Below are 11,733 nucleotides of genomic sequence, written 5' to 3'. Positions count from 1 at the left end.
CGGCTGGCCGAGGCGGCGAAGGCGGGCGGCTCGCCGGCTGCGCCGTGGGAGGTCGGCTGCCCTCCGTCCCCTCTGGCGGTCTCTAACTCCGGGACAGCGTCGCGCGCCACACTGAGCCCGGGCAGTGTTGCACGGGGAGCAGCTCTGCGGCCGTCCTTCCAGCCGCGCAGTATGAGTTGTGCCTGCTTTATCCAAGTGCGCTTGCTACTTGAGATCAGGGGCTCCTCGCGGGGTACAGGGTGGGGCTCGCACTGTGGACCTCTCGGAAACCGTGTACTGGAGGGTCAGCAGGCGTATGGGTGGCTCTCGTAGCAGGTCCGTAGCCTGGTTCATCAGTTCTCGGAAGGGTCTCAGACCTAACCAGTTCTTGCCCAGCCACAGGCTGCCTGCTCCAAGAAGGAACTCTGTACTCCTGGTAGTGAGTCCCCATGTTGTCTTTTTTTTTTTTTTGCTCTTTGAGACAGGGTCTCGCTATGCAGTTCAGGCTGGCCTTGAGCTCACTTTGTAGCCTAGGCTGGTCTCGAACTCGGAACGATCCTCCTGCCTCAGCCCCCGAGTGCTGGGATTACAGGCATGCGCCACCACTCCCGGCTGTCCCCAGGTTGTCTTGCCCGCCTTTCAGTGACCTGGGGTCTTGCAAACCTGTTAGAGCTGTGCGGGAACTGAGCAGGCTTGAGCACAGTGCCCCTCGCACCTGGGCTGTGAGAACATAGAGGGGCTGAAGGAGGGCACCCACAGGATTCTCTAAACTGACTTGTTTTCTCCTACCCTGCTTTCAGTTCCTGAGCCGCTGGGTTTCCTGCAGTTCCCAGCATGCCGGCAGGCCTAGGCCCCACCGTCACCCTGGCCCTGGTGCTGGCAGTGGCGTGGGCCATGGAGCTGAAGCCCACAGTGCCACCCATCTTCACAGGCCGGCCCTTTGTGGTAGCCTGGGATGTACCCACACAGGACTGTGGCCCACGCCACAAGGTGCCGCTGGACCTGAAGGCTTTTGATGTGGAGGCCTCGCCCAATGAAGGGTTTGTGAACCAGAGCATCACCATTTTCTACTACGACCGCCTAGGCCTGTATCCGCACTTCAGTGCAGCTGGGATGCCTGTGCATGGCGGTGTGCCGCAGAACGGCAGCCTCCAGGAGCACCTGGGGATGCTGAAGAGGCCTGTGGAGCACTACATCCGCGCTCGGGAGCCCGCGGGGCTGGCAGTCATCGACTGGGAGCACTGGCGCCCTGTGTGGGTGCGCAACTGGCAGGACAAAGATGTGTATCGCCAGCGGTCCCGCCAGCTGGTGGCCAGTCGTCACCCTGACTGGCCGAAAGACCGGATAGTCAAGCAGGCACAATATGAATTCGAGTTTGCTGCGCGGCAGTTCATGTTGAAGACGCTACACTACGTCAAGTCGGTCAGGCCTCAGCACCTCTGGGGCTTCTACCTCTTTCCTGACTGCTACAATCATGATTACGTACAGAACTGGGAGAGCTACACAGGCCGCTGCCCTGACGTCGAGGTGGCTCGCAACGATCAGCTGGCCTGGCTGTGGGCCGAGAGCACGGCCCTCTTTCCGTCTGTCTACCTAGATGAGACACTGGCTTCCTCTGCTCATGGCCGCAACTTCGTCAGCTTCCGTGTTCAGGAGGCCCTCCGTGTGGCTCAGAGCCATCATGCCAACCATGCGCTCCCAGTCTATGTCTTCACACGGCCCACCTACACCCATACCAGCAGGCTCACGGGGCTGAGTGAGGTATGTGCCTCCCAGGGTCCTGCCTTCCTCCTTCCTGGGGAACACTGCATATTTGGGTTGTCCACGTCCGTGGAGTTCACCGGCTACTCCATCTCTCTTCAAGTTATCCTCCTTCTGATCTTGGGAAAGGGTGACGTCAGTATCCCCACTTTGTAGATACAGGTGAGGCACAGAGATGCCAGGAAGTTTGCCCAAAGCTCTAGTATATCCGGAACAGTACAGAGACGTGGGCCCAGGCCTTGTGACTTTGGAGTCCCTCCTGGTAGATCGATATGCCACTGGCTTATGTGTGCCCTGGGTTTGGAGATTGAGGCCCAGTGTAGGTTAGAAATGGGCTCATTTAAGGAGAAAGCAAGACAGGCAGGGCCTCCGCCTGGAGGCGTATAGGGAGTGCTGCAGGGGGCAGCAGGTCAGAACAAGCCTGTCCACCCTTTCCTCTTTCACCCTGTGGTCCCAGTCTTCCAGTGACAGTCCCCTTCCCACACAGATGGACCTCGTTTCTACCATCGGTGAGAGTGCAGCCCTCGGCGCAGCTGGTGTCATCCTCTGGGGCGACACCTCAAGTATGGTAAGTGAGACCCACCCTGCCTGCCGGAACTGAGTCTGCAAGGGCAGGGGGCGCATTGGGACCTGTGCTCCCACACTGAGGCTCCTTAGGTGTGTAAGCCTAGTCCGGCTTCTTTCTCCGGCCCCGCCCAAGGTGTCCCTGATCACAATAGAGGAGGACACGCCTGGCCTCTCCCAGGAAACAGGAAATGCTGCCCTTAGCAGCTGTCAGGTTCCACCCTTCCCTGCTTGCCCAGCAGGGCTCCAGTCTGCCCCTATCTGCTCAGCAGGAACAGACTGAGGGCTCAGGAACGTGTGCGCGCGCGCACGTGCGTGTGTATGCGCGCATGCGGTATGTGTACTGTTAAAAAAAAAGTACAGTACTGGGTGAGGTGGTGCGTGCCTATAATCCCAGCACTCAGGAAGCTAAGGCAGGAGGACTGCCAGTAATTAGAGGACAGCCTGGGCTATGTAGTGACTTTAGGGCCACCCTGAACTACAGAGCAAGACCCTGTCTCCAAAAACAAAAATAAATAAAAATGGCATAGTTGGGCAGGGGGTATAGCTGAGCGGTAGAATGCTTACCAAGCATGCGCAGTGTGGACAGTTTGTCTGGGCCTGTGGGCTGAAGCAGCTGACTTACCTGTTCTCTGGCCTCTGTTCTCAGGAGACCTGCCAGTACCTGCAGAATTACCTGACCGATCTGCTGGTCCCCTACGTAGTCAATGTGTCCTGGGCCACCCAGTATTGCAGCTGGGCCCAGTGCCATGGCCACGGGCGCTGTGTGCGCCGCAACCCCACCTCCAGTACCTTCCTGCACCTCAACACCAGCAGCTTCCGCCTCGTGCCTGGCGGCGCACCTGACGAACCCCAGCTGCGACCTGAGGGAGAGCTCAGCCGGGCTGACCTCAACTACCTGAGGACACACTTTCGCTGCCAGTGCTACCTGGGCTGGGGTGGTGAGCAGTGCCAGGACCACGGGCGTGCTGCTGGAGGTGCCAGTGGGGGCTGGGCTGGGTCCCCCCTCACCAGCCTCCTGGCTCTGGGAGCCGTAGCCCTTACCCGGACCTTGTAGTGGTCTCCCACCTGGCTGCCAAGCCCGCTGGCCTCTGCTGCAGAGGCTCTCCTGGACACCAAGGAGCCTGTAGGGGTAAGACAAACTGGAGTCTGGAGGGGGCAGAGCCCCCGGGATGCCTAGCAGGACATCCATGCCAGCTGTCACACCCCCGTTCTAAGGGGGAGGGGAAATCCCAAGAGGCCCTTTCTCTCCCTGCCGAAGGGAGGAGGACACAGCTGGGCTGGGGAGGGCCCGACCCTACTCCCTTGCCCCTGGATAGTTTGTTGTTATTATTATTATTATTATTATTATTATTATTATTTTGGGGTCTCTTTTGTAAATTAAATATAAAACAACTGTTTCAGTGCTTGGTCTTTTGCTTCTGAACCAGGACATGTGAGAGAGATCCCAGGGTCTTAAGGCTGATCTCTGTGCAACCCTTTCTGCTGGGAACTTCTTTTTTTTTTTTTTTTTTTTTATCTTTTTGAGACAGGGTCTCACTCTGCAGTTTAGGCTGGCCTTAAGCTCACTGTGTAGCCCAGGCTGGTCTCAAACTTGCAATGATCCTCCTGCCTCAGCCTCCCGAGTACTGGGATTACAGGCGTGTGCCGCCACGCCCGGCTCTCTGCTGGGAACTTCTGACCAGCAGGAGGGCGCCGAAGCTGCCCACTCCACAGCTGTCCCGCCGGAGCAGGGGCCACTGCTCCCAGACACTGAAGACCTCTCTTGCTCTATACCTGGAAGTGGGGTTGGGCCCCACCTGTGAGAGGCAGAGCTCGCTGTGCTTCTGCCCTTGTCCCTGCCTCCCAGCTTGGCAGGCCTCTCCCCTCACCTGGAAAACACGAAGAAGTGGCTGCATCGTCTTCCCTGCTCTGCCCACTGACAAAGGCGTCTCCCCTGCTCGCTGGCCCATTAGTGCTGGCTCGCTGGCACACACACCTTTCCCCGTCTGGGCCACAGCCCTTTGGGGTCTGGGAGGGAGGGAGGCTGGCAAGAGGTTGGGGTAGCCTGAGGTTCAGTCCTTGTCACACTTGGAGATGAGTAATGGTGCTGAGGGGAGGCGTCCTGAGCCCCAGAGCAGGGACACCCTCAGGTCAGCTTTGGGGCTGGGGATGTAGCGCTACAGCGCTTCCCTAGCGTATGGGGGTACCCGTGTCAGTGAGGATTCACCCAGACCGCCCCGCCTTCAGTAGGTTTCACTGATTCTGGGGAGACAGATTTAAGAAGCCACAGAAGGGCTGAGTGTGATTCAGTGGTAGGACATGTGCCTAGCGCGCACAAAGTCCTAGGTTCAATCCCCAGCATCAAAAAAAAAAGGCCAGGCATCGTGGCACAGGCCTATAATCCCAGCACTCTGGGAGGCTGAAGCAGGAGGATTGCAAGTTTCAGCCCAGACTGGACAATTCAGCAGTGTGATGAGACCATCTCAAAAAAGTTGCTTTTTCTTTGGTCAGACATGGTGGCCCACACCTGTAATCTCAGCGGTCAAGAGGCTGAGGCAGGAGGATTGCTGCAAGTTTGAGGCCAGCCTGGGCTATACAGTGAGCTCAAGGCCAGTCTGAACTACATGGCAAGACCTTGTCTCAAAAAAATATAAACATTTTTAAAGGGCTGGCGGTATAGGTAAACATGAAGGCACCCTGGGTTCAATCCCCAACACTGCCAGAAAGAAACAGAGACAGGAAGGAAGAAAGGGAGGGAGGGAGGCAGGGAGGAGAGTGCTGAGCATTGAACAACTGGTGGGGGGAGCGTCCACTACTGCTTTCTACAGTGAGATCTAAAAGGAGGAGGCCGCTTGATGCCAGAGAACAAAGCGCGATCAAAGGGTGGAGGAAGTCGGAACGCAGCTGCAGCAGAGAGTTCTGGCTGCTAGGGTGTGGCTTGGGATCAGCTGTGGCAGAGCCCAGGGGCAGCCCGGGGGCGAGTGCCTGATGGCAGCAACTGTCTCACTCCTTCAGTAAATACAGAGCACACACCTGGGCCAGGGCTGGGCTGGGTGCTGGAGATGAGACCCGAAACCACAGCAAGAAGACCCCTGTGCTCCTGGGACTGATAGAAGGAGGTGTGCCCTAGATGATGCCAAGACCTCGTCAGACGCCAGAGTTGAGAGTGCCCTTGAGATTCACAGGGATGAGGTGAAGCGGTTAAGGAGGCAGCACAGCTGGGTGTGGTGGCGCTCACCTGTAATCTCAGCACTCAGGAGGCTGAGGCAGGAGGATTGCTGAGAGTTCAAGGCCAGCCTGGGCTACACAGTGAGTTCTTCAGCCCGAACTGCATGGCAAGACCCTGTCTCAAAAAAAAAAAAAAGGAAGCAGCACGGGAAGAACAGACATGTTCAAATCCAGGCCAACAGAGATTGTGAAGACATCCCTTCCTGTGGGTGGTGATGGCGAAAGTGGAGCGGGGTGCTGAGTGGTCGCCCCAGCAGTCATAGAAGTTCACATGGTGAGGAAGGAGGCATACGTGGAGTGCAGTGATATGGTTGCAGCTGCTTGTGGCAGTGATGAGAGAGGCCAGGCTGGAGAGAAGCCAGATGTGGTGCACGCCTGTAATCCTAGCACTCAGGAGGCTGAGGCAGGAGGATCACTGGATCACTAAAAGTTCGAGGCCAGCCTGGGCTACCTAGCAAGACCCGGTCTCAAAAAAAGCCATGAGAGCCGGGCGTTGCGGCACACGCCTGTAATCCCAGCACTTGGGAGGCTGAGGCAGGAGGATCCCTGAGTGTTCGAGACCAGCCTCGGCTACAAAGTGAGTTCAAGGCCAGCCTGAACTGCATAGTGAGACCCTGTCTCAAAAAGACAAAAAAAAACAACAATAAAAAAAGCCAGGTGTGGTGGTGCAGCACTGTAATCCCAGCACTCAGAAGGCTGCAGCAGAAGGATAGCTGAGGGTTACCAAGCCAGCCTGGGCTATATGTATACTGAGTTCACAGTTAGCCTGAACTGTAGAGTAAGACCCTGTTTCAAAAAACAAACAACAACAACAACAAAACCCCAAAAACAAATACATAGAATAAAGCCATGAGATGGAGCTCGGCAGAGGAAGGGTAAGGAAGGAAATGTGACCTGTCTTTCTTCACACCTGTGACTTCCCACACTTTTTTTTTTTTTTTGAGACAAGGTCTCCTCATGTAACCCAGTCTGGCCTACAATTTGTGGTCGTCCTCCTGCCTCAGCCTCCTGACTGCTGGGGTTCTAGGCATGTGCCACCATGCCTGGTTCAACTTCCCACACTTAAGGTCTCCCCAACTCAGATGTGATCTGTGTACAACTGAGCTACTGCTCCCACTCTTGTAACTTCCCACACCCATAGGTGATCCAGACCCACGTGGGTGTGATCCCTACATAACTGTCAGCCCCGACGGGCAAAGCTCTGATCCTCACGTTTGACCCACCACAGCTCAGCTGTTGCCTTCCGCAAACATCTGTTTCTTTTCCACACCTGTGATGTGTCCTATAGTGTCACTGCTCCGGCAGCCTAGGTAGGGTTCAGTAGCTTAAGCTTAGATACATAACTGCAGGTCCAGGCAGCACTTTCGCCCTGGGCAAGAACGTGGGGCGTTCTTGCCCCACTCTGGCAGGCAAGCCTGGGCTTAAGCACTCAGCAGGTCTCTACAACCAGCTTCTGAGTCAGGGAACAAGTGAAACCACAAGTTAATGAATAAGTATGTGCTCACCGATAGACTCACTCGTACCGTGATCACACAGACATGGGAGCTGTCACACAGTCACAAGACCTCACACATGCACAAACCCAGGCACTGAGTCTCACACTTGAATGTACAAGCAGGGGTCCAGATGGTCACCAGCTAGAGCGTCACAAAGACACAATCACTGACCCAGCACAGATACAAAGGGTGGTGATACAGACTCCAGGAACACAGCTCCTTTCAGAAACGGGTCTCTCCAGCAAGGAGCGTGGAGACACTGTGCCAATCAGCACAGACAGGGCCCGGGGTCACAGTGCGTCTAGGGGCCCACAAAATTGTTTTCATTTTTGTTTAGTTGGAAGAAAAAAACCAAAAGTATTGATAATTAATATATAATAATAAATCCAGATTGGGTTCTTTTCTTCTTTTTTTCTTTTCTTTCTTTTTTTTTGTATAAAGAAGTGAATCCTGTGTATTGAACTACATCCCTGGCACATATTTTGTTTTTGTTTTTGTTTTTGAGATGGAGGGTCTCACTATATAGTTCAGGCTGGCCTTGAATTCACTATGTAGCCCAGGTTGGCCTCAAACACTCGGTGATCCTCTTTCTTCAGCCTTTTAAGTGCTGAGATTACCCATATGGACCGCTACACCTGGCTTATTTAAAATTTTTGAGACAGGTTCTCACTAAGTGATTAAATTGCCCAGGCTGGCTTTGAATCTATGCTGGGATTACAGGCGTGTGTGCCACGCCCAGCACAGTTGTAACAATGTTTTAAGTCCTGAGGATTGGACCCATGGCCATCACACTGAGCTATGTTCCCAGCCCTTTTTATTTTTTGAGACAGGTCTCACTAAGTTGCTAAATTGCCCAGCGTGGACAATTCAAATCTCCTTCCTCAGCCTCCCAGAGTGTCAGACCTGCAGCACCATACCTGGCTGTAAAATATATTTTAAAATACTCTCAATACAATGGCACACATCTATAGTCCCAACTACTCAGGAGGTTGAGGCAGGAGGACCACAAGTTCAAGCCTAGCCTGGGCAATTTAGTGACTCAGTGAGACCTTATTTCAAAATAAGTAAGAAGGGCTGGGGATATAGTTCAGCACTCACTGATTGAATCCCCGGTAATAGAAAAAATATTTTAGGAGGAAGGGGTTCACAAAGGCAAGAGTTCCTAGGGAAGGCCAATGTCATCCTCTATTAGCCTGGAGAAAGTACATTTTCTGAGACTATAATCCTCAGGCACCCAGACCTCAGAGCCACAGACCTGCCTGTCCCGCTGCCTGTCACTACCCGAGCCAACTGCCAGCTCCAGGCCAGCCACAAAGCCCTGCCTTAGTGCTGTGCCAGTGGGAGGGGCCCCCGCTGGCCCAGCCCCAGCCCCAGCCCCACCCCCACGGAGGCCCGCCCTGGCCTGAGTCGTGTGACCACCTACACAAGCTCAAAATTTTCAACAGCAGCTCTTCCTCCGGGAGCTTCTGGAGCAGCTGAGGGACCGCGTGGGACAGAATCTGGCTAAAACCTGCCTAGGATCCTACCCACTGGGGCAGGGAATGTGGAAGATGTGGGCCTTCAGTCCGGAGGTCAGCAGGGACAAGGGGGCAGACTGTCGTGTACAGGAGGGCTGGGCTGACCTCTTCTCGTTCTCCAAACATCCTTTCTTCCAGTGGCTGCCAGTACTTCTAGTGGAAGAGACAGGAAAGGCCTCTCTCATCCAGCAGAGCAAATACCCTGGCCCTGACCCTTGGGAAAGTGGGGTGGGTAAACTTAGGGAGCACAAAGCTTGTGGAGGAAACAGTAGAGGCCTGGCCCCTGAGGCAACTCAGACTCAGACGTTCCCTCCGGTGGCAGTGCTCCCCGCCCTGTGCCTCTGCCATACTTGAGCCCTGCTGGTCAATATTTAAAACTAGGACAGGAGCCGGGTCTGGTGGCGCATGTCTGTAATCCCACCTCTCAGGAGGTTGAGACAAGAGGGTTGTTGTGAGTTGAGGCCAGCCTGGGCTACAAAGTGAGCTCAAGGCCAGCCTGAACCGCATAGCGAGACCCTGTCTCAAAACGACACGCACACACAAAACTAGAGCAGGGATAGATGTACGAGCAAAGGGCTCAGGCCACCTGCACTGAGCAGGGGTCGGAGCCTGCCCTCAACTGTACCTCCCCTGGCTAGGTTTCCCCAGACGCACCCTGTGTCATCACAGCCCACCTGCTTCAAATTTGTACCCTCTTCCTGACCTTGCTGGACATGGCCCCGAGCAACCAACCCTTCGCCACAGTCTGGAACGCAGACACCCAGCGGTGCCTGGAGAACTACGGCGTGGACGTGGACGTCAGTGTCTTTGATGTGGTCGCCAACCCTGGGCAGACCTTTCTCGGCCCTAACATGACCATTTTCTACAGCTCAAAGCTGGGCACCTACCCCTACTACACAGCCACTGGGGAGCCCGTGTTTGGTGGGCTGCCACAGAATGCCAGCCTGGGGGAACACCTGGCCTGCTCATTCCGCGACATCCAGGCTGCCGTGCCTGCCCCTGACTTCTCAGGGCTGGCGGTCATTGACTGGGAGGCGTGGCGCCCACGCTGGGCCTTCAACTGGGACACCAAGGATATTTACCGGCAGCGCTCACAGGCGCTGGTTCAGGCACAACACCCTGACTGGCCCGAAAGTCAGGTGAAGACAGTAGCCAAGGAGCAGTTCCAGCAGGCTGCACGGGCCTGGATGGCGGGCACCCTCCAGTTAGGACAGGCGCTGCGTCCTCGTGGCCTCTGGGGCTTCTATGGCTTCCCCGACTGCTACAACTACAACTTTGAAAGTCCCAACTACACAGGCCAGTGTCCATTAGGCATCCCTACCGAGAATGACCAGCTGGGGTGGCTGTGGAACCAGAGCCGCGCCCTCTACCCCAGCATCTACCTACCTGCGGCCCTCTCGGGCACAGGGAAGACACAGAGGTATGTGCGACACCGTGTGGCTGAGGCATTCCGTGTGGCCAGGGCTTCCAGGGATCCCCGTCTCCCGGTGCTGCCCTACACCCAGATCTTCTACGACACCACAAACCACCTTCTGCCCCTGGTGAGTCTTCCGTGACCCCGCCCATCTCTACTGCCGGCCTTGGTAGGCATGAGGTCCAACAAGTGAGACCACAGAGCCTTGGGGCAGTTTCATCCGTTCGTTCTCACATTTGTTCAACATGTACCTTATGCGAAGTTGTGCGCTAAGCACAACTCATTCAGCACTTTTTAGATTTGGTCCTGGTCTGTGTGGCGTGTACAGCTATAGGGGGGCGGGCTTGCCGCTGGCCACCAGGGCAAGCTCAGGTGGGGGGTATAAATTATTCACCCCATCCCATGGTGGTGGAAGGAGGAGGAAGGAGGCCCCACAGAGCTGAAACGTCTCCTTTCCAGGAGGAGCTGGAGCACACCCTGGGGGAGAGCGCAGCTCAGGGGGCAGCAGGAGTGGTGTTCTGGGTGAGCTCAGAAGACACAAATTCCAAGGTAAGCCCAGGTGGTGGGGGTGGGGGATGCAGGTCCATCAAGCTGACTGAGGCAACCTGGGGCCACCCTTCCACCTCTGAAGTCCTGGCTGGCAGCAGGGCAGTGTCTCAGTGCCCTAGGTGGGCCCAAGCATGTGTCCCTGACGCTCCCCTTCCCACCCAGGAATCGTGCCAGGCCATCAAGGACTACATGGATACCACACTGGGGCCCTTCACCCTGAATGTGACCAGCGGGGCTCTCCTCTGCAGTCAAGCTCTGTGCTCCGGCCACGGCCGCTGTACCCGCCACCCCGGCCACCCGGAGGCTCTCCTCCTCCTCAACCCCACCAGCTTCGCCATCCGGTTCCCGCCAGGCCGCAAGCCCCTGACCCTGAAAGGTGCCCTCTCGCGTGACGATCAGGCCCAGATGGCTATGAAGTTCAGATGTTCTTGCTACCCTGGCTGGCGGGGAGCATCGTGTGAGCGGCCAGACGTGCAATGACCGGCCACGCTGGTCTGCACACGCTGAGCATCGGGTGTCCTAGGGGCTGGCCATGCTTCCTCGAACACGGACAGGGCACCCAAACCGCGATCACAGTCAGGAGGACACTCAGTCACCCCCGTGGGCACATGCCCTGCACGCAAATGCACTCACAGACCAGGAGAGCACACGAGGACTCAGCACCAGGGCAGCCGTCACCGTGTTCATATGTCTGTGTGACAGGGTCGTGGACAGTTCCTCTCCAGACAGTTTTTGACCTGCAGGAAGGCCTGTGCTAAGCTTGCTACATGCGCTCACTCACTCCTCACGGTAACTGAGGCACCCACGGAGAGGATGTGCACTTTTTGCGCAAGGTCGCGCAGCAAGAAAAGAGAGAAACTAAGATTCAAACCAAAGCTGTCCGGCTCCAGAGACAGAGCCCCTGCGCACCTACTGTGTGTTGGTGGTAACCCCTGAACCCGCTGACAGCCACGAGCCCCGCACAGTCCAGCCAATAAAGTAGTCACGATTTACTTAGAGAGCTGCGTACTGAGCGCTTAGCCTCTGGAGCTCGGGCCTCAGAGGACACAGGAAACTTTCGACTGTCTCTTCCACCCGAGAGACGTCGGCCTGAAAGGTGCTCACCCGCTGAGATGCGGCCGTTTCCCAGCCCCCCCCGCCCCCGCCGTGTCGGGGAGGGACGTGGGGGGCAGGCAGGAGCCGCAGACCCCGCAGCACAGCGCGGACTGGGGCGGGCGGGGAGGCGGGGCCGGCCCGCTGGAGC

At 56.4% G+C, this 11,733-nt stretch overlaps 2 protein-coding genes across 2 annotated transcripts in view; both read left to right on the top strand.

The window, feature by feature from the left end:
* Hyal2 (hyaluronoglucosaminidase 2) overlaps positions 1-3,723 on the top strand; it is a gene marked incomplete in the record, with an annotated part of 4,303 nt that extends 580 nt beyond the window's left edge. The window contains 3 exon segments of the mRNA XM_013507587.1: positions 780-1,740; positions 2,228-2,308; positions 2,954-3,723. Coding sequence (XP_013363041.1) covers positions 814-1,740; positions 2,228-2,308; positions 2,954-3,361 — 1,416 coding nt within the window.
* Positions 3,724-8,410: 4,687 nt separating this feature from the next.
* Positions 8,411-11,488, top strand: Hyal1 (hyaluronoglucosaminidase 1). The gene is made up of 4 exons (XM_005410257.2): positions 8,411-8,581; positions 9,166-10,068; positions 10,401-10,490; positions 10,653-11,488. Exons 1-4 carry the CDS (start codon positions 8,552-8,554, stop codon positions 10,968-10,970), a joined length of 1,341 nt encoding a protein of 446 aa, XP_005410314.1. The 5' UTR covers positions 8,411-8,551; the 3' UTR covers positions 10,971-11,488.
* The last annotated feature ends 245 nt before the right edge of the window (positions 11,489-11,733 follow it).

Source organism: Chinchilla lanigera, unplaced genomic scaffold, assembly GCF_000276665.1.
Source record: "Chinchilla lanigera isolate Chin_1 unplaced genomic scaffold, ChiLan1.0 scaffold00131, whole genome shotgun sequence".
In the NCBI taxonomy this organism is placed as follows: Eukaryota; Metazoa; Chordata; class Mammalia; order Rodentia; family Chinchillidae; genus Chinchilla; species Chinchilla lanigera.
The sequence above is the reverse complement of the archived record's forward strand: the minus strand, read 5'-3'. Positions and strand labels throughout refer to the sequence as shown.

Bases quoted from the DNA above. Each gene is read 5' to 3' on its own strand.
- Hyal1 (XM_005410257.2), top strand. From the start codon at position 8,552: ATGTGGAAGATGTGGGCCTTCAGTCCGGAG. The intron at 8,582-9,165 runs GTCAGCAGGGAC...TCCCCTGGCTAG, and splicing joins TGTGGGCCTTCAGTCCGGAG to GTTTCCCCAGACGCACCCTG. The intron at 10,491-10,652 runs GTAAGCCCAGGT...CTTCCCACCCAG, and splicing joins CAGAAGACACAAATTCCAAG to GAATCGTGCCAGGCCATCAA.